Below are 21,216 nucleotides of genomic sequence, written 5' to 3'. Positions count from 1 at the left end.
ACATTACCTGGGATTCGGAATGAGCTCCCCTTCCCCCGGTCCTCTGTAAAATTTGTCCTCGGCTTCTATAAACCACGGCACTGACGGCACCATCACAAAGAATTGGGCGACCCCGGGGGCCCCACGTGAAGGAAGTCGGGGCACAGATGTTGTTTTGAGGCCCTGTCTCTGCTCCCTCATCTGCGAGGTCCTCAGACAGGTGTTGTGTGGCAGCCAGCAGTCCTGGCCTGTGCTGGTCTTAACTCCTCCCTGCCCCCCCACCCCCCGTCCCTGGGTGAGTGCTGCCTGGCCCAGGTGGACGTCATCAAGAACCTGCATCCAGAATCACTCATGGGCTGCCGGGTCCAGTTCAAACAGGACATCTTTGATTTCCCGGCCAGTGATGTCAGACCCAGTGTTTGACGCTGCACTGGGTACACCGGCCGGGGTAGAAGTGGAGATTGACCTGGGGGGTGGGGGTGGGGTGGCCAGCAGGGGCTGTCTGTCCAGAGGTAGTCTGTCAGGAGCCCCGCTGCGGGGGCCGATGCCGTCCCTCAACAGCGCCCTGTCCTCGGGCAAGGTGGGCATCCCCGTGATGGGTCACGGTCACTTTTAGCAGCCACCTACCCCAGAGATGAGGACCTGACTCAGAGCTGGAAATCGTGGGCTCAGTCACTGCTCGCTCTTCCCAGCTCAGAGCCTGTGGGCCTGGAGACTGTATCCCTCCGTGGAAGGGGGGTAGCTTGCTCTACCTGCGGGTCAGGACCCTGAGGGGAGCCAGAGAGGGACAGGAGAGCCGTGCACGGGTCAGTAGCTGGAGCCGTGGCGCTGAAGGCCAGGCTGGGGGAAGGCCGGTCACCTGACCACATCCCACTGGGCACCACCTCCTCCCCCTGAGGAAAAGGCTGCCCCTCTGGGGTGCTGGAAGGTTCCCGTGGGTACTTTCTGTGCCACACATGGCACAGTGCCCTGAGCACTGACCCTCAGTGGCGGCTGCCGGTGGTGTTATGAAGATGACCAATGGTCAGTAGGCATGATTTCCAGTTCTTGCTAAGAATACGTAGCCTCAGTCGTAACCAGGAGAGGCTGGCTGGCCATAAGCCTGGTCTGCAGCCCGCAGCCTCCTCTCCTGGGCTCACGCTGCACCCCTGTCCCACCACCAGCATGGCTCCCGCACCCTGGTCCATCCGAGTCAGGGGAAGCATCCTGCGGGCACAGGTGTGGGGCCCAAGCTCAGGGCTCGGCACAGGGTGGCACTCAGTGGTCCCAGGCTATTCCATGACTCAGTACCAAGGGGAGCGATGTTGCTCCCACCCGACCGAGAGAAACAGGGCCAGCAAGGAAGCTGGCGTGCTTAGGGCTGCTTAGCTGCAGTTGGCATGGGAAGGATTCCCCCAGGGACACTTGGCTGGCATGGGCGTAGCAGGGACCTAACCTGGGCATCCAGGTTTTAGGCTTAGGGAGCTTTCGAGGCCTCGCTCAGCAGTGTCTGTTCAGCTCATCTGTCTGCTCTGGGTCAGACACGGAGGACACAAGACACCGGGATGGTCCCAGCTCAGCTCACGCCCTCACAGACCCCCTCACCGCATCGGGCTGTGGCTACACCCTGCCGCAGCTCCGGCGTTGGGTCCCAGGGTCTGCTAAGAATAGATTTTCATAATTTTGCAGGGCCTACTTAAAAAAAGAAAAAGAAAGAAGCAGAATATAAGAGGCCTTACGTGGTCTGCAAAGCCTAAAGTAGTCACTGTCTGGCCCTTTCTTCTCTTTTCTTTTTTTTTGGCATCCCGTTTCCTTGAGCCTCACTCCTGAATTGATGCTTCCTGCTCCTCCTCCCCTTCTCTCTCTCTCTCTCCCTAAAAATGGATAAATAAAATCTAAAAAAGATAAAATAAAAAAAAAAATACTGATTAAAGATGGCCAGTTAAACAAAAACATTTGCTCTCCTCCCAATCTCCATCAAAACAGAAATACAAGGATTTTTACAACTTGAAAAGAACCTGCCTGACTGGTGGCACAGTGGATAGAGCTTAAGTCCAAAGGTTGTTGACTTGAAGCCCCAGGTCGCTGGCTTGAGCAAGGGGTCACTGGCTCAGCTAGAGCCCGCAGTCAAGGCACATATGAGAAAGCAATCAATGAATGTAAAGCCAGGAGCCACGGCCAGGGCCACTATCAAAGCAGCCGCCTGGCCCATGCAGGTTCGCATTGGATTCGGACAGTCGGTAAAGAAACAAAGGAGCCACAAACTGGTGGGCCATTTTCTTTAATTCTAGCTTGCACCTGGCGGGCAAGTAAAAATACACACTGGGCTCCAAAACCCAGTCACATTCAGTGCTCACAAAGCCACTGACTTATCCGAGTTTCCTAGAATCAAAGGTTTCTAGCTCACCAGCCTTATTCTCCTCAGTTCCCCATCTCCTTCCTTATCCCAGATACAAACTCTGTACAAACTGGCATCTCACTCAGCACTCCGCCATCTTGGCTGCTTTTCCTGGCCTTCTCCACGTGGCCTCCTCCCGCTGCTGGCTCTATTCTCTCTGCTCTCTCATGCTAACCTCAGGAACCAAGAGCCAAACTCCCGCTCCATTCCCATTTTATAGTGTAGAAATCCAAACCCTTAATCCAATATACATAATAGGGAAGTCTCTAATACAAAATCACTTCTCTGAGGCATGATAGGATTGTACCACCTTACACCAAAAAAGGTAGGAAAGGCTTAATCCCAAAACCAAGCCCCAGGCTACAAGGATTCTGCCTGCCTTTAGCCCACCCCAACACACATTAATATCACCTGGGCAACGGCCTCTTTAACAAAGTGAGCATAATACATTTTATCTGCCCAACAATGAACAACTAAGGTGACGCAACTACGAGTTGATGTTTTGCCCCCCCCAATATATATATTGACCCATGGTGGCGCAGTGAATAGAGTGTCGACCTGGAATGCTGTTGGGCAGATAAAATGTATTATGCTCACTTTGTTAAAGATGGTGCTGCCCACGTGGAGGCCGTCACCCAGGTGATATTAATGTGTGTTGGGGGCGGGCTGTGGGCAGGCAGAATCATTGTAGCCTGGGGCTTGGTTTTGGGATTAAGCCTTTCCCACCCTTTTTGATGTGGGATGGTACAATCCCATCATGACTCAGATAAGTGACTTTGTATTAGAGACTTCCCTATTTTGTATATTGGATTAAAGGTTATGATTTCTACACTATAAAGTGGGGGAAGAACGGGAGCTTGCTCTCTTGGTTCCTGAGATTATCATTAGAGGAGCAGAGCAGAGAGCAGAGAAAGGCCACGTGGAGGAGGCCAGGAGAAGCAGCCAAGATGGTGGAGTGCTAAGTGAGCAGCCAGTTTGTGCAGAGTTTGTGCAGGGAGAAGGAAGGAGATGGGGAACAGAGGTGAATAAGTCTGGTGAGCTAGAAACCTTTGATTCTAGGAAACTTGGATAAGTCAGTAGCTTTGTGAGCACTGAATGTGAGTGGGTTTTGGAGCCCAGTGTGTGTTTTTACTTGCCCGCCAGGTGCAAGCTAGGATTAAAGATGATGGCCCACCAGTTTTTGGCTCCGTTGTTTCTTTACCGACTGTCCAAACCCAATGCGAACCTGCATGGGCCAGGCTGCTGTGATGGTGGCCCTGGCTACTGGCTTTACACTTCTAAAAAGAAAAAACAAAAGAAAGAAAAAAAAAAAACGGTCTTCAGAGAAGTAAAAAGATTTTAGAAGACTAGGATGCTATTTTAAAAAAAAATTGCCCTGGCCGGTTGGCTGGTGGGCAGAGCGTCGCCCCTGGTGGGCATGCTGGGTGGATCCCGGTCGGGCGCATGCGGGAGTCTGTCTGACTGTCTCTCCCCATTTCCAGCTTCAGAAAAATACAAAAAAAAAAAAAAATTGACCCGTAGAGAACAATGAAAAAATGTTCAGAAATTTAAACTCTGAAAATAGAATTTAAAATCTTTGAACAGATGTTTAAAGCTGATAAATTGTTTAAAGCTGATAAATTCTCAGAAAATAAATCCAAGATTCAAAGAAAAGGAAATATAATTCAAAGAAATATAAGCAAATGAATTGTGTGATAGTTCTTGCTTTTACTCAAACTCTCATTTAGGAAGAAATATTCTCCATTATTCCCTTTTCTTTTTCAAACACTGCCCTTAAGGCCCTCGCCAGGTTGCTAAGTGGGTAAAGTCCTGATCCCTGGACCCCCGCCGGTGGGAATCGCAGGTTTGATCCCAGTCAGCAACCAGTGAGCACACAGCTAAATGGGACAGTCAGTGGAACGAGGAGTGGATGCTTGTCGCTCTCAAATCAAGAAGAAAACAAAAGGAGTTGGCAATAGCCTCATTCTCTCTCATCTCCAGGCCAAAAGCCTGCAGCATTTGTCTCCTTGTCCTTTTATTTACAGCATGGACCCCTGGAGACCCATGCTCCAGAGCAGGTGCCCCCCTAGGAGAGCATCAGTTTGCTGGGGGCAGAAGCTCAGGAGGATGGCAGTAGGGACAGGTGGGGGTGGGGCAGGCAATTTGCTGGGGGCGGAAGCTCACGTGAAAGGCTGTAGGGACAGGGACGGGGCAGGCCGTCTGCTGGGGACGGAAGCTCACGTGAAAGGCTGTAGGGACAGGGGCGGGGCAGGCGGTCTGCTGGGGGCGGAAGCTCACGTGAAAGGCTGTAGGGACGGGCGGGGCAGGCCGTCTGCTGGGGGCGGAAGCTCACGTGAAAGGCTGTAGGGACAGGGGCGGGGCAGGCCGTCTGCTGGGGGCGGAAGCTCACGTGAAAGGCTGTAGGGACAGGGACGGGGCAGGCCGTCTGCTGGGGGCGGAAGCTCACGTGAAAGGCTGTAGGGACAGGGGCGGGGCAGGCGGTCTGCTGAGGGCGGAAGCTCACGGGAAGGCGGTGGGACGAGGGCGGGCAGGCCGTCTGCTGGGGGCGGAAGCTCACGGGAAGGCGGTGGGACGGGGGCGGGGCAGGCGGTCGGCTGGGGGCGGAAGCTCACGTGAAAGGCGGTTGGGACGGGGGCGGGGCAGGCGGTCGGCTGGGGGCGGAAGCTCACGTGAAAGGCGGTTGGGACGGGGGCGGGGCAGGCGGTCTGCTGAGGGCGGAAGCTCACGGGAAGGCGGTGGGACGGGGGCGGGCAGGCCGTCTGCTGGGGGCGGAAGCTCACGGGAAGGCGGGGGGACGGGGGCGGGGCAGGCGGTCTGCTGGGGGCGGGAGCTCACGGGAAGGCGGGGGGACGGGGGCGGAGCAGGCGGTCTGCTGGGGGCGGAAGCTCAGTGGAAGGCGGTTGGGACGGGGGCGGGGCAGGCGGTCTGCTGGGGGCGGAAGCTCAGTGGAAGGCGGTTGGGACTGGGGCGGGGCAGGCGGTCTGCTGGGGGCGGAAGCTCACGGGAGCGGTGGGACGGGGGCGGGGCAGGCGGCCTGCTGGGGGCGGAAGCTCACGTGAAAGGCGGTTGGGACGGGGGCGGGGCAGGCGGTCTGCTAGGGGCGGAAGCTCACGGGAAGGCGGTTGGGATGGGGTCGGGGCAGGCGGTCTGCTGGGGGCGGAAGCTCACGGGAAGGCGGTTGGGACGGGGCGGGGCAGGCGGTCTGCTGGGGGCAGAAGCTCACGTGAGAGGCTGTAGGGACGGGGGCGGGGCAGGCGGTCGGCTGGGGGCGGAAGCTCACGTGAAAGGCTGCAGGGACAGGGGCGGGGCAGGCGGTCTGCTGAGGGCGGAAGCTCACGTGAAAGGCTGTAGGGACGGGGGCGGGGCAGGCGGTCGGCTGGGGGCGGAAGCTCACGTGAAAGGCTGCAGGGACAGGGACGGGGCAGGCGGTCGGCTGGGGGCGGAAGCTCACGGGAAGGCGGCCTGCTGGGGGCGGAAGCTCAGTGGAAGGCGGTTGGGACGGGGCGGGGCAGAAGCTCACGTGAAAGGCGGTTGGGACGGGGGCGGGGCAGGCGATCTGCTGGGGGCGGAAGCTCACGTGAAAGGCGGTTGGGACGGGGGCGGGGCAGGCGGGCTGCTGGGGGCGGAAGCTCACGTGAAAGGCGGTTGGGACGGGGGCGGGGCAGGCGGTCTGCTGGGGGCGGAAGCTCACGTGAAAGGCGGTTGGGACGGGGGCGGGGCAGGCGGTCTGCTGGGGGCGGAAGCTCACGTGAAAGGCGGTTGGGACGGGGGCGGGGCAGGCGGTCTGCTGGGGGCGGAAGCTCACGGGAAGGCGGTTGGGATGGGGGCGGGGCAGGCGGTCTGCTGGGGGCGGAAGCTCACGGGAAGGCGGTGGGATGGGGGCGGGGCAGGCGGTCTGCTGGGGGCGGAAGCTCACGGGAAGGCGGTGGGATGGGGGCGGGGCAGGCGGTCTGCTGGGGTTGGTACCTGATATAAAAGGGGCATGGGCAGTGGAAGGTAGAGGGTATTTTCTAAGGCACTTAAAACAGGGAAAGGAAATGAGGACCAGGCATGGGAAGTAGGGGGAGGCAGTGTGCTTGGAGCCCAAGGGGCCCGCAGGGAAAGATGCCCTGAGTTTACCAAGCCCAGCCACTTTGTACCGGAAGCTCGATGTCCTGGGGCCTAGTGTGGACACACAGGAGCCTGTTACATTTTCTTTGGCCTGTGCTCAGTCCCAGAAGGGGCTTCCACTGAGTGATTTGGGTCAGATCCGAAAAGGCTGAGAGCTGAATGTGGAGAAAGGAATTCCCGGGACACTGGAGGGCCCACCGGGATTATGTGGAGATGATGTCCGCCAAATTCTTATGCCTCTGCCCATCCTTAGAGCGGCAGATTTATTTTTCACAGGATCTATGCAAATGGGCATGAACTCCTGATTCTGGGCACTCCCTGTAGAATGTCCCAAGTCAGGATACTGTTTTGGAGAAGGTGTCAGGGCAGAACTGAAGGCTGTAGGGGCAGGTAGTCTGTCCGCAAAGGGGGCTGGAGGCCTCCGAATTCCTGGAAGGGGTCCTCTTGCCACGGTTAAAGGGAGGGACAGGGTGGGGGAAAGGAGAGGAAGGTAGATTGGGTGGGTTAGGGTTTGTGGGCATCCTGGTGGTTTTGCAACCACTTCAGGGCCAGTGTTTCCCCGTGGGGGTAAAGGGAATCCTCTGTAATCAGAAAAATCTGGTACTTTGAGGTTGCAGCCACAACTTGGAACCCAAGGCCTTCAATGGCATGATGCCAGAAAGATATGAAGCCAGAGTGGCAGAGGACACAGTAGGGGACTTGTGTTTCCTAGGCGCCATCCGTGCGGTGACATGGGGTTGGATGTTCAAGGGCCACGGTGAGGAGGGCATTTTTTTGGGAGAAGTAGCCGAGGTCGATGGCACTTGGGTATCTTGGTGGTTTTGCAACCTCTGCAGGGGTTGTGCTTCCCCTTGGGGGTGAAGGGCCTCCTGTATATTCGGAAAAATCTACTTCTGGTGCTTAGAGGCCGTAGCCACAAATTGGAACCCGAGGCCTTCCATGGCATGAGGCCAGAACGACTTAAGGGAGAGGGGCAGAGAACACTGGAGGAGACTTGTGTTTCCTGAGTGCCATTTGTGCGGTGACATGGGGTTGGGCTGTGCCAGGGCCACAGCGAGCAGGGCCTTTTTATGGGAAAAGTAGGTGTGTAAAATGTCACTTGGGTATCCTGGTGGTTTTGCAACCTCTGCACATCCTGTGCTTCCCCATGAGGGTGAAGGGCTTCCTGTATATTCTAAAATATTTAGGTCAGGTATTTTGAGGCCGCAGCCACAAATTGGAACCCTAGGCCTTTCAAAATATAGGCCTGAACAACTTAAGGGAGAGGGACAGAGAACACTGGAGGAGACTTGTGTTTCCTGGAAGCCATCCGTGCGGTGACATGGGGTTGGGCAGTGCAAGGGCCACGGCGAGGAGGGCCTTTCTTTGGGAGAAGTAGCTGATGTTGATCGATGGCACTTGGGTATCCTGGTGGTTTTGCGACCTCTGCTAGGCCAGTGCTTCCTTACGGGGGTGAAGGGACTCCTGTATAATCTAAAAAATCTACTTCAGATACTTTAGGGCACAGCCACAAATTGGAACCCGAGGCCTGCCATGGCATGAGGCCAGAAATAGGTGAATGGAGAGGGGCAGAGGACACAGGACGGGACTTGTGTTTCCTGGGGGCCATCCAGGCGATGAAATGGGGTTGGCCAGTACAAGGGCCATGTCAAGGAGGGCCTTTTTTTGGCTTTATCCCATTGGCCCCTGTGGTCTCCCAAGAAAGCAGCACACCATCTTTCTTTCCAGAGAAGGACCATTATGTTAAATGCTCTGCAGTTTCCCGCGGGTGGTCCCACCCTCATGTAGGAGCGGAAGCTGCCAGCTGACCTGGGGCAACTGACCCGGGAGTTGGAGTGCCTGCGAAGGGCTCACAAGTGCAAATTGGCGACCATGAGCCAGAAGCAAGACCAAGAATTTCACATCCTAAGGCAGAAGCAAGACCGGCAGCTGGAGGACTTGTGGCTTCAGCACCAGAAGCAGGTGGGGCCCCTGGGCAAGCATTTGGGACCACCTCCATGCAGGATAGAAAGTGTTGGGACAGCAGGACAGAGCCTGACAGTTCAGGAGTGTGATTTCCTCACTGGCTGTCCCCAAACTGGGACATCATTGCTTCCCTGTGTTCTGGGCCAGGGAATCTCCCCAGGTTCAGAAGAGGCAGTCAGCCCCTCTAGGGCCTTGGGGTTGGCATCTTTGCTGCTTCTCGCAGCTGCTCAATTGGTACAGGAACAGCTTGTTCCTGTACCAATTGAGCAGCTGCCTTAAATTTCTCCTGAGAAAGGGGCCATTGGTCTACCCATACAGGATTATCTGATTTCCAAGTAACTGGGTCTGCACAGTGCATTATTAGGGTAGCAGGAGCTGCCAAGGCCCCTATGCTAAATTTTGATATCCTAATCCATGCCTTCTGGTATTGAGTGCCACTTCCATGGGGGTGAGAATTCCTCACTGTTCTTTCCCTAGACCCTTAGTGGGCAAAAATCCCTGATCAAGCATTTGAGTGCTAACTAAACTATTAGAACTGACAAGCAATGCCCCCATATTTTTCAAAACATCTCTACCCCACAAATTAACTGGCAATCCAGGGAGCACATAAGGCTGAAAAAAATCCAGAATGACCTTCTTTATCTTCCCATTGTAAAAAACTAGAACTTTGTTGAGGGGATTTACTCTGCCCTATACCTTGTAATTCTGTGGCTGCTGCATGAGTGGGCCAGGAAGGAGGCCAATGTAGCTTAGCAATAACAGATACATCAGCCCCAGTATCTAAAAGCCCTTTAAATTTACGCCCCTGTATTGTTAGTTCCATTTCAGGGTGTTCCTGACCTATTTTTTGAATCCAATAGGCAGTATCAGTGGAGCCAAATCTTTGATTCTCTCGGGGTCCCTTTAGCAGGGTTTGGCCTTGTCTTGAGGTAAAAGGATTAATTGAGCAATTTTCATATCAGGGGAGATAGTGACTATATTCCTCAAAGTGTGAGCCATTACTTTAATTTCCCCTGTATAATCAGAGTCTACTACTCCAGGAAGAACAAAGAATTCCCTCATAGTTAAACTACTTTTGCCTAACAAGATTCCTACTGTGTTACTGGGAAACACTGACATCGCCTCTATTGTTTGATGGGGCCGGGGAGGGCCCCGTTGTCCTTTTCCCTGCCCTCCGGTTGTACATTTAGGCCTTCCCTTATTCTTCCAATGTTTCCCTTGTCTACAAAGTGGGCAGAGGTCTGGAGCCTTAAGGGCTGGCTGTCCTTGAGGGAGAGGCCGAAACCAATATCCGGGGAAAGCATGGCAGTTTCTAGCAAAATGCCCCGAACTCCCGCGTTGAAAACAGTTTCCACGGGCAGAAGTACTTCCCTGACCTTCCTTCCTTCACTTGTTCTGTCCTTTATCAAAGTTTTGTCCTGGAAATCTTGCCTTATTACCTGTGGTAAAAGCAAGACCTTGCATGTATGAAGGCCCAACATCGGCGCATATTCTGATATAGTCCTCTATATCTCCCTTCTTGTGGTGAGGCCGAAGTGCAGCCTGACAAGCGGAGTTAGCATTTTCATAGGCTAGTTGTTTTATTAAAACCTTTCCCACATTTTTATCCCCTACTGTTCTTTCAACTGCTTGAATTAGCCATGAGACAAAGTCTTGAAATCGCTCGTCTGCACCCTGCCTAATTTTACTAAATTCTTCTGGTTTGGTCCCTGGAATAGGCAGGCATTTCCATGCCTATGTGGCTATCTGATTAATTATATCATAAATAGCTGGTCGATACCCTAGTTGAGTTGCCGTATGGGCATATTGTCCTTCTCCAGTTAACATATCTACAGTAACAGCAACCTCCTCTTGCTGATTTTTCTCATCCTGCTCTATAGCCTTTTCATGAAAGTCTGACTTCCACAACAAATAATCACCCCCGGAGAGACAAGCAGGAGCAATTGCCTTCCAGTCATTTGGGGGAAGAGCCTTTGCACTAATGGTATCTAATAAACCAAGTGTAAAAGGGGCAGTAGGCCCATACTGAGCACAAGCAAGTTTAAGCTCTTTCAGAGTTTTAAAAGGTACAGGTTCATGTTCTCGCACTAGTCTCCCCATATCATCCTGTCTTTCCACAATAGGAAAACAGGCAAAGCCATCTATTGTTTCCTCTACATTTCGAGCCTGGTCTATAGATTGTTGGAGAGGAGATTTCCCAGATTTTGAGCTATAGACTATGGAATCAGCCCGATAAGGGAACGGAGGAGCAGAGGGTTAAATGTAGGAAGGAGCTGAGGGCAGAGAAGGCCCCGTGGCAAAGGCAGCCATAGCCACGGATTTTTCATCCCCCCTGTCATCCTCAGACTTCAAGTTATCCTCATATTCACATCCCTCTGTTTCCGGCTTACCCTGACACTCTTCAGCTACGATTTGTCTTCATACGGAAACATTTTCACAAAAAGGTCCCTTATTTTTTACTCTATCTGTCCCATATTCTTTTACTCCCAACTACACTTTCCCCAAAAACTTTCTTTACTCACTGTGCGCACTTCACTTTGGGGAGTTCTGTCCCCTTCCTTCAGTTTTAGCTTCCTCGTACCCATACTCGGGTCGTCTGTTCGGGCGCCACTTGCCGCGGACCAGCGCGGCTCCAAATAACAGTGCGGAATTAAGGAAACACACTTGTCAAAACAAAAACGATGGGACCAGGAGGACTCTTCAAACTGCCTGGCAGTATCTGAGTGCCTCATAGCCCCAGTTCGCTTTATTATATAGATATATGCAAATCAAGGACCCTGATACAAAGTTGCACATCAAAGACTGAGGCAGGAACTCTCCCAAGGCAAAACCAGGATACATTAGTGAAATTTACAAACATCTGAAACAAACAAAGAGTCAGAGGAAGGGCATGTATATTGCTTCCAGCAACTCAAGAGAGCAAGTGGAGTGGGTGCAAATATTCAGCATCAAAGCCAAATATGGAGATGGAGGGGGGATAATTTAGCATTTGCTAAGCCTCAAATCTATAATGGCTTTTTGCCATTAATGGTCCACAAGGGTGAGATTAATTTGCAAGGCCAATGGCTCCTCAAAGGATAACTCCTTCTCAGTGGTGGATTTCTGATTCAAGGAGAACAGCTTTAAATGCAATGCCTCATTGAACAATGGTTCCTTAGTGAGTGACTTCTCTTTGGAGGTGACCGTCTGACATATTAGTGGCTTCTTCTTAGCCTCAGTTTTAGGCTTCCTCCTAAAGTTCTCTGGTTCCATAAAGGAGGAATCATTTTCAACGTTAATGTCCAACAAGGTCAACTCCTCCCTACAGTTGGAATGTTTCCCCTGACTTGTACACGTCTTCTGAAAGAATAATTTCCTCTTGGTTATGGCTGCCTCCTCAGTTTTAGGCTTTTGCCTAAGAGTCACTGGCTCTAAAAAAATCTCAAAGTCATTCTCCTCCAGCAAGGTCAGTGGCTTCTCGACTATAGATACCATATACTCATTTCTGCACTTCTTTAAAGATAATGGCCTCTTGATGGGCAGTGTATTCCCAGGAGTGGGTTTCACTTTTAATACTGATGGCTTTTTCAAAAGAGATGCTTCCTCAGTAGGGGGTGTTTTGGAGATGATAGATCTCTTCATAGTGATAGGTTTCTTCATAATATGTGTTACCGCGGTAGGTGAATCTGCTGCTGATGAGGGTCCCAGCTCATAACTGAATACAACAACGATTCCCCTGAAAGGATAATTCCTTGACTAGGGACTCCTTCTCTGTGCTGGGCTTCTCCTGAAATGTCAGTGGCTGTTTAATAAGAAACTCCTCATCATTGGTGATTGTCTCTTGCAAGGACAATGGCTTGTTCAAGAGGAACACCTCCCCTGGAGCAGTGAGCTTCTTTAAAGATCATTGGCTTTCTATGCCTGTTGTTGCCTCAGTGGAGAGCTTCTTCTTCAGAAACAATGGTTTCTGGAAAGGGGAATCCTCCTCACTGGTGCTGTTCTCCCAGAAAAGAGACTCATCATTTTTTGTAGGGCTTAAAGGCAGTAAAAATGGCTCCTGAAAGAGAAATTTCTCCTCAGTGGTAAGCTCCTCCTCCAATGGTTCCTTAATAGATGGTTCTTCTTCAGTGGTAGTCTTTTCCTGCAAGGCCAAAGGTTTCTTTGAGTGGGACAACCCCTGCACAGTGATGTGTTCTGCTTTCAAAACAGATAAACCCTGCCAGAGGAATGCCTCATCGGTTGAAGGGTTTTTCTTAAAGGGCAACACCTCCTTAAAGATTGGCTCTTCTTCGGAGGTGGTCTTCTCTGAGACGACCGGGTTCTCTAAGAGAACCCTCTTTCCCTGAGTGATCTGTTTCTTTACAGGCAGTTGGATCTTGGTAGGGATTGTCTCCTCAGTTGAAGACTCCTTCCTAAATAACAGTAGCCCCATAAAGAAGGAGTTCTTATCTTTTTCATACACAGTCTGCAAGTACATTTCTTGGCAGGTAGACATCATTTGAGTGGTGTATTTTTTCATTAAAGATAATGACTCCTTGCTGGAGATTGCCTCATTTGCGGTATGTTTATTTCTAAAGGAAACGGGCTCCATAAGAAATTCACTGATACTGTAAATATTCTCCTGAAAGTACCATGGCTTCTTCAAAAGGGCAGCCTCTCCCAGAGTGGTGTGCTTCCCAGATAAGACAGACGATTCCTTGAAAAGGAACCCTTCCTCAGTGGTAGGCTTCTGTTTAAAGGAAAATGGCTCTTTAATGAGTGATTTTGCCTCAGAAATTGTCTGCAGTACAAGTGGCTTCTTGAAGCAGGATATCTGATGTTGAGTGGTACATTTCTTCTTTATAAATACTACCTCCTCGGTGGGAGTTGCCTCCTCAATGGTACGCTTCTTCCTAAAAACCAAAGGCTCCTTTAAAATTGACTCCCCTCAGTTGGAGTCTTTTGCAAGGCCAAGGCTTCTTCAAGGTGGACACCTCCCCCTGAATGGTGTGCTTCTCTTGTGACAGAGATGGCTCTTGGAAAAGGAACTCCTCAGTGGTAGGCTTTTTCTCAAAGAACAATGGTTCTTTAATGAGTGACTTATCTTTGGAGGTGACCTTCTGACATATCAGTGGCTTCTTCTTATGGGACATCGTCTCCTGAGTGGTACATTTGTTTAGAGTTAACAGCCTCCTGGTGGGAACTGCCTCCTCAGTTTTAGGCTTCCTCCTAAAGTTCACTGGTTCCATAGAGGAGAAATCATTTTCAACGTTAATGTCCAACAAGGTCAACACCTCCCTACAGTTGGAATGTTTCCCCTGACTTGTACACATCTTCTGAAAGAATAATTTCCTCTTGGTTATGGCTGCCTCCTCAGTTTTAGGCTTTTGCCTAAGAGTCACTGGCTCTAAAAAAATCTCAAAGTCAGTCTCCTCCAGCAAGGACAGTGGCTTCTCGACTATAGATACCTTATACTCATTTCTGCACTTCTTTAAAGATAATGGCCTCTTGATGGGCAGTGTTTTCCGAGGAGTGTGTTTCACTTTTAATACTGATGGCTTTTTTAAAAGAGATGCTTCCTCAGCAGTGGGTGTTTTGGAGATGATAGATCTCTTCATAGTGATAGGTTTCTTCATAGTGATAGGTTTCTTCATAATATGTGTTACCGCGGTAGGTGAATCTGCTGCTGATGAGGGTTCCAGCTCATACCTGTGAATACAGCAACGATTCCCCTGAAAGGATAATTCCTTGACTAGGGACTCCTTCTCTGTGCTGGGCTTCTCCTGAAATGTCAGTGGCTGTTTAATAAGAAACTCCTCATCATTGGTGATTGTCTCTTGCAAGGACAACGGCTTGTTCAAGAGGAACACCTCCCCTGGAGCAGTGAGCTTCTTTAAAGATCATTAGCTTTCTATGCCTGTTGTTGCCTCAGTGGAGAGCTTCTTCTTCAGAAACAATGGTTTCTGGAAAGGGGAATCCTCCTCACTGGTGCTGGTCTCCCAGAAAAGAGACTCATCATTTTTTGTAGGGCTGAAAGGCAGTAAAAATGGCTCCTGAAAGAGAAATTTCTCCTCAGTGGTAAGCTCCTCCTCCAATGGTTCCTTAATAGATGGTTCTTCTTCAGTGGTAGTCTCTTCCTGCAAGGCCAAAGGTTTCTTTGAGTGGGACAACCCCTGCACAGTGATGTGTTCCTCTTTCAAAACAGATAAATCCTGCCAGAGGAATGCCTCATCGGTTGAAGGGTTTTTCTTAAAGGGCAACACCTCCTTAAAGATTGGCTCTTCTTCAGAGGTGGTCTTCTCTAAGACGACCGGGTTCTCTAAGAGAACCCTCTTTCCCTGAGTGATCTGCTTCTTTACAGGCAGTTGGATCTTGGTAGGGATTATCTCCTCAGTTGAAGACTCCTTCCTAAATAACAGTAGCCCCATAAAGAAGGAGTTCTTATCTTTTTCAATCACAGTCTGCAAGTACATTTCTTGGCAGGTAGACATCATTTGAGTGGTGTATTTTTTCATTAAAGATAATGACTCCTTGCTGGAGATTGCCTCATTTGCGGTATGTTTATTTCTAAAGGAAACGGGCTCCATAAGAAATTCACTGTTACTGTAAATATTCTCCAGAAAGGGCCATGGCTTCTTCAAAAGGGCAGCCTCTCCCAGAGTGGTGTGCTTCCCAGATAAGACAGACGATTCCTTGAAAAGGAACCCTTCCTCAGTGGTAGGCTTCTGTTTAAAGGAAAATGGCTCTTTAATGAGTGATTTTGCTTCAGAAATTGTCTGCAGTACAAGTGGCTTCTTGAAGCAGGATATCTGATGTTGAGGGGTACATTTCTTCTTTATAAATACTACCTCCTCGGTGGGAGTTGCCTCCTCAATGGTACGCTTCTTCCTAAAAACCAAAGGCTCCTTTAAAAGTGACTCCCCTCAGTTGGAGTCTTTTGCAAGGCCAAGGCTTCTTCAAGGTGGACACCTCCCCCTGAATGGTGTGCTTCTCTTGTGACAGAGATGGCTCTTGGAAAAGGAACTCCTCAGTGGTAGGCTTTTTCTCAAAGAACAATGGTTCTTTAATGAGTGACTTCTCTTTGGAGGTGACCTTCTGACATATTAGTGGCTTCTTTTTATGGGACATCGTCTCCTGAGTGGTATATTGTTTAAAGTTAACAGCCTCCTGGTGGGAACTGCCTCCTCAGTTTTAGGCTTCCTCCTAAAGTTCACTGGTTCCATAGAGGAGAAATAATTTTCAACGTTAATATCCAACAAGGTCAACTCCTCCCTACAGTTGGAATGTTTCCCCTGACATGTACACGTCTTCTGAAAGAATAATTTCCTCTTGGTTATGGCTGCCTCCTCAGTTTTAGGCTTTTGCCTAAGAGTCACTGTCTCTAAAAAATCTCAAAGTCAGTCTCCTCCAGCAAGGTCAGTGGCTTCTCGACTATAGATACCTTATACTCATTTCTGCACTTCTTTAAAGATAATGGCCTCTTGATGGGCAGTGTGTTGCCAGGAGTGTGTTTCACTTTTAATACTGATGGCTTTTTTAAAAGAGATGCTTCCTCAGTAGTGGGTGTTTTGGAGATGATAGATCTCTTCATAGTGATAGGTTTCTTCATAGTGATAGGTTTCTTCATAATATGTGTTACCGCGGTAGGTGAATCTGCTGCTGATGAGGGTTCCAGCTCATACCTGTGAATACAGCAACGATTCCCCTGAAAGGATAATTCCTTGACTAGGGACTCCGTCTCTGTGCTGGGCTTCTCCTGAAATGTCAGTGGCTGTTTAATAAGAAACTCCTCATCATTGGTGATTGTCTCTTGCAAGGACAACGGCTTGTTCAAGAGGAACACCTCCCCTGGAGCAGTGAGCTTCTTTAAAGATCATTGGCTTTCTATGCCTGTTGTTGCCTCAGTGGAGAGCTGCTTCTTCAGAAACAATGGTTTCTGGAAAGGGGAATCCTCCTCACTGGTGCTGTTCTCCTCCCAGAAAAGAGACTCATCATTTTTTGTAGGGCTGAAAGGCAGTAAAAATGGCTCCTGAAAGAGAAATTTCTCCTCAGTGGTAAGCTCCTCCTCCAATGGTTCCTTAATAGATGGTTCTTCTTCAGTGGTAGTCTTTTCCTGCAAGGCCAAAGGTTTCTTTGAGTGGGACAACCCCTGCACAGTGATGTGTTCCTCTTTCAAAACAGATAAATCCTGCCAGAGGAATGCCTCATCGGTTGAAGGGTTTTTCTTAAAGGGCAACACCTCCTTAAAGATTGGCTCTTCTTCAGAGGTGGTCTTCTCTAAGACGACCGGGTTCTCTAAGAGAACCCTCTTTCCCTGAGTGATCTGCTTCTTTACAGGCAGTTGGATCTTGGTAGGGATTGTCTCCTCAGATGAAGACTCCTTCCTAAATAACAGTAGCCCCATAAAGAAGGAATTCTTATCTTTTTCAATCACAGTCTGCAAGTACATTTCTTGGCAGGTAGACATCATTTGAGTGGTGTATTTTTTCATTAAAGATAATGACTCCTTGCTGGAGATTGCCTCATTTGCGGTATGTTTATTTCTAAAGGAAACGGGCTCCATAAGAAATTCACTGTTACTGTAAATATTCTCCTGAAAGGAGCATGGCTTCTTCAAAAGGGCAGCCTCTCCCAGAGTGGTTTGCTTCTCAGATAAGACAGACGATTCCTTGAAAAGGAACCCTTCCTCAGTGGTAGGCTTCTGTTTAAAGGAAAATGGCTCTTTAATGAGTGATTTTGCTTCAGAAATTGTCTGCAGTACAAGTGGCTTCTTGAAGCAGGATATCTGATGTTGAGGGGTACATTTCTTCTTTATAAATACTACGTCCTCGGTGGGAGTTGCCTCCTCAATGGTACGCTTCTTCCTAAAAACCAAAGGCTCCTTTAAAAGTGACTCCCCTCAGTTGGAGTCTTTTGCAAGGCCAAGGCTTCTTCAAGGTGGACACCTCCCCCTGAGTGGTGTGCTTCTCTTGTGACAGAGATGGCTCTTGGAAAAGGAACTCCTCAGTGGTAGGCTTTTTCTCCAAGAACAATGGTTCTTTAATGAGTGACTTCTCTTTGGAGGTGACCTTCTGAAATATTAGTGGCTTCTTCTTATGGGACATCGTCTCCTGAGTGGTACATTTGTTTAAAGTTAACAGCCTCCTGGTGGGAACTGCCTCCTCAGTTTTAGGCTTCCTCCTAAAGTTCACTGGTTCCATAAAGAAGAAGTCATTTTCAACATTACTGTCCAACAAGGTCAACTCCTCCCTACAGTTGGAATGATTCCTCTGACTTGTACACGTCTTCTGAAAGAATAATTTCCTCTTGGTTATGGCTGCCTCCTCAGTTTTAGGCTTTTGCCTAAGAGTCACTGGCTGTAAAAAATCTCAAAGTCAGTCTCCTCCAGCAAGGCTTCTCGACTATAGATACCTTATACTCATTTCTGCACTTCTTTAAAGATAATGGCCTCTTGATGGGCAGTGTGTTTCCAGGAGTGGGTTTCACTTTTAATACTGATGGCTTTTTTAAAAGAGATGCTTCCTCAGTAGTGGGTGTTTTGGAGATGATAGATCTCTTCATAGTGACAGGTTTCTTCATAGTGATAGGTTTCTTCATAATATGTGTTACCGCGGTAGGTGAATCTGCTGCTCATGAGGGTTCCAGCTCATACCTGTGAATACAACAACGATTCCCCTGAAAGGATAATTCCTTGACTAGGGACTCCTTCTCTGTGCTGGGCTTCTCCTGAAATGTCAGTGGCTGTTTAATAAGAAACTCCTCATCATTGGTGATTGTCTCTTGCAAGGACAAGGGCTTGTTCAAGAGGAACACCTCCCCTGGAGCAGTGAGCTTCTTTAAAGAAAATTGGCTTTCTATGCCTGTTGTTGCCTCAGTGGAGAGCTTCTTCTTCAGAAACAATGGTTTCTGGAAAGGGGAATCCTCCTCACTGGTGCTGTTCTCCTCCCAGAAAAGAGACTCATCATTTTTTGTAGGGCTGAAAGGCAGTAAAAATGGCTCCTGAAAGAGAAATTTCTCCTCAGTGGTAAGCTCCTCCTCCAATGGTTCCTTAATAGATGGTTCTTCTTCAGTGGTAGTCTTTTCCTGCAAGGCCAAAGGTTTCTTTGAGTGGGACAACCCCTGCACAGTGATGTGTTCCTCTTTCAAAACAGATAAATCCTGCCAGAGGAATGCCTCATCGGTTGAAGGGTTTTTCTTAAAGGGCAACACCTCCTTAAAGATTGGCTCTTCTTCGGAGGTGGTCTTCTCTGAGACGACCGGGTTCTCTAAGAGAACCCTCTTTCCCTGAGTGATCTGCTTCTTTACAGGCAGTTGGATCTTGGTAGGGATTGTCTCCTCAGTTGAAGACTCCTTCCTAAATAACAGTAGCCCCATAAAGAAGGAGTTCTTATCTTTTTCAATCACAGTCTGCAAGTACATTTCTTGGCAGGTAGACATCATTTGAGTGGTGTATTTTTTCATTAAAGATAATGACTCCTTGCAGGAGATTGCCTCATTTGCGGTATGTTTATTTCTAAAGGAAACGGGCTCCATAAGAAATTCACTGATACTGTAAATATTCTCCTGAAAGTACCATGGCTTCTTCAAAAGGGCAGCCTCTCCCAGAGTGGTGTGCTTCCCAGATAAGACAGACGATTCCTTGAAAAGGAACCCTTCCTCAGTGGTAGGCTTCTGTTTAAAGGAAAATGGCTCTTTAATGAGTGATTTTGCTTCAGAAATTGTCTGCAGTACAAGTGGCTTCTTGAAGCAGGATATCTGATGTTGAGTGGTACATTTCTTCTTTATAAATACTACCTCCTCGGTGGGAGTTGCCTCCTCAATGGTACGCTTCTTCCTAAAAACCAAAGGCTCCTTTAAAAGTGACTCCCCCTCAGTTGGAGTCTTTTGCAAGGCCAAGGCTTCTTCAAGGTGGACACCTCCCCCTGAGTGGTGTGCTTCTCTTGTGACAGAGATGGCTCTTGAAAAAGGAACTCCTCAGTGGTAGGCTTTTTCTCCAAGAACAATGGTTCTTGAATGAGTGACTTCTCTTTGGAGGTGACCTTCTGAAATATTAGTGGCTTCTTCTTATGGGACATCGTCTCCTGAGTGGTACATTTGTTTAAAGTTAACAGCCTCCTGGTGGGAACTGCCTCCTCAGTTTTAGGCTTCCTCCTAAAGTTCACTGGTTCCATAAAGGAGAAATCATTTTCAACGTTAATGTCCAACAAGGTCAACTCCTCCCTACAGTTGGAATGTTTCCCCTGACTTGTACACGTCTTCTGAAAGAATAATTTCCTCTTTGTTATGGCTGCCTCCTCAGTTTTAGGCTTTTGTCTAAGAGTCACTGGCTCTAAAAAAATCTCAAAGTCAGTCTCCTCCAGCAAGGACAGTGGCTTCTCGACTATAGATACCTTATACTCATTTCTGCACTTCTTTAAAGATAATGGCCTCTTGGTGGGCAGTGTTCCCAGTCGTGGGTTTCACTTTTTTTTTTTTTCCCTGAAGCTGGAAACGGGGAGGCAGTCAGACAGATTCCCGCATGCGCTCGACCGGGATCCACCCGGCACGCCCACCTGGGGCGATGCTCTGTTGTTCCGGGGCGTCGCTCCATCGCGACCAGAGCCATTCTGGCGCCTGCGGCAGAGGCCAAGGAGCCATCCCCAGCGTCCGGGCCATCTTTGCTCCAATGGAGCCTCGGCTGCGGGAGGGGATGAGAGAGACAGAGAGGAAGGTGAGGGGGAGGGGTGGAGAAGCCGATGGGCGCCTCTCCTGTGTGCCCTGGCCGAGAATCGAGCCTGGGCTTCCTCACACCAGGCTGACGCTCTACCACTGAGCCAACTGGCCAGGGCCGGGTTTCACTTTTAAAAGAGATGCTTTCTCAGTAGTGGGTGTTTTGGAGATGGTAGATCTCTTCATAATGACAGATTTCTTCAAAATATGTGTTACCATGGTAGGTGAAACTGCTGCTGATGAGGGTTCCAGCTCATACTTTTTTATATTCATCTCATTGCTTTTGGCCATCCCCAGTGGGTTTCTGTTTATCTTCTTGGAAACATCTTTAACAAACTCCTTATTGGCTTCCTTCTTGGGCTGGACAGGTTGACTTTGAGAAGCATTGGTGAGATCATTCAACGCTGATCTCCTCTTGAGTGGTCCCTGAGGTGAAGATGGAGATGTCCTTGCTTGGTAATTCTCTTCTCTCTTTCCAGAGTGGTCATGATCACTGGTCACAATTTTGCTAGACTGAGATTTCTTAGTCTCATGCTTGGAGCTTCCAAGTGGCAGTGGAAGTGGCATCTCTTACAGATTCAGCAGTGTCTATCCAAGGCAGAGCTCACATCAAGATTGGCGACAGAACAGGAAAGACCATGAACACAGTCCTAGACCAGGAATGGCAAGGAAATAAAAGGAGCACCAAGTTGTAGCGACCCGAGTCAGTGTTAACCTGATCTGTCAAGGTCAGGGTTTTGATCCTGCGACCCAGCATTCCAGTTCCATGTGTTATCCACTGCACACCACAGGTCTGGCTGCTCTGGCTTATTTAACTTCTTTCTGGCTATGAAACAGGAGTGAACATGGCTCTCCTATGTCCTGCAGAGAAGGGAAGGAAGGTGGTAGGGAGGTCATGTGACCTCAGAGAGCCATATCCACAGAGCCTTAACCTCCAGCTGCCTCAGAAAGGCTGTGGGACACTGCGGGGACATGATTGTCACCAGGGGATCCCAGTGGCCAGCCAGTCTGCAGGCTCCACATCAGCCCTCCCAGTGCCCAGCCCCTCAGAGACCAGGGCAACTTTCCCAGAGGGGTCCCTGTCCTCCCAAGTTCCCAGGCTCAAAAACCTTCCAGTA

At 49.6% G+C, this 21,216-nt stretch overlaps 2 protein-coding genes and 1 pseudogene across 2 annotated transcripts; all 3 read right to left on the bottom strand.

Moving 5' to 3' along the window:
• Positions 1-4,432: 4,432 nt before the first annotated feature.
• LOC136377028 (G2/mitotic-specific cyclin-B3-like) lies at positions 4,433-15,517 on the bottom strand. Its single transcript, XM_066343610.1, is given in 12 exon segments — positions 4,433-4,584; positions 4,634-4,810; positions 4,860-5,170; positions 5,359-5,450; positions 5,580-6,322; positions 12,134-13,139; positions 13,200-13,336; positions 13,339-13,424; positions 14,099-15,114; positions 15,175-15,311; positions 15,314-15,337; positions 15,340-15,517. Coding segments are annotated over 12 exon segments (4,059 nt in total).
• A 253-nt stretch (positions 15,518-15,770) lies between these two features.
• On the bottom strand, positions 15,771-17,493 carry LOC136377027 (G2/mitotic-specific cyclin-B3-like). Its single transcript, XM_066343609.1, is given in 4 exon segments — positions 15,771-16,899; positions 17,089-17,285; positions 17,288-17,313; positions 17,316-17,493. Coding segments are annotated over 4 exon segments (1,530 nt in total).
• Positions 17,494-18,019: 526 nt separating this feature from the next.
• Positions 18,020-20,665, bottom strand: LOC136377026 (G2/mitotic-specific cyclin-B3 pseudogene; annotated as a pseudogene).
• Between the last annotated feature and the right edge of the window lie 551 nt (positions 20,666-21,216).

The sequence above is a fragment of the Saccopteryx leptura genome, chromosome 6, assembly GCF_036850995.1.
Source record: "Saccopteryx leptura isolate mSacLep1 chromosome 6, mSacLep1_pri_phased_curated, whole genome shotgun sequence".
NCBI lineage: Eukaryota > Metazoa > Chordata > Mammalia > Chiroptera > Emballonuridae > Saccopteryx > Saccopteryx leptura.
Note: the sequence above shows the minus strand (reverse complement) of the source record. Positions and strands in the feature narration are given on the sequence as shown.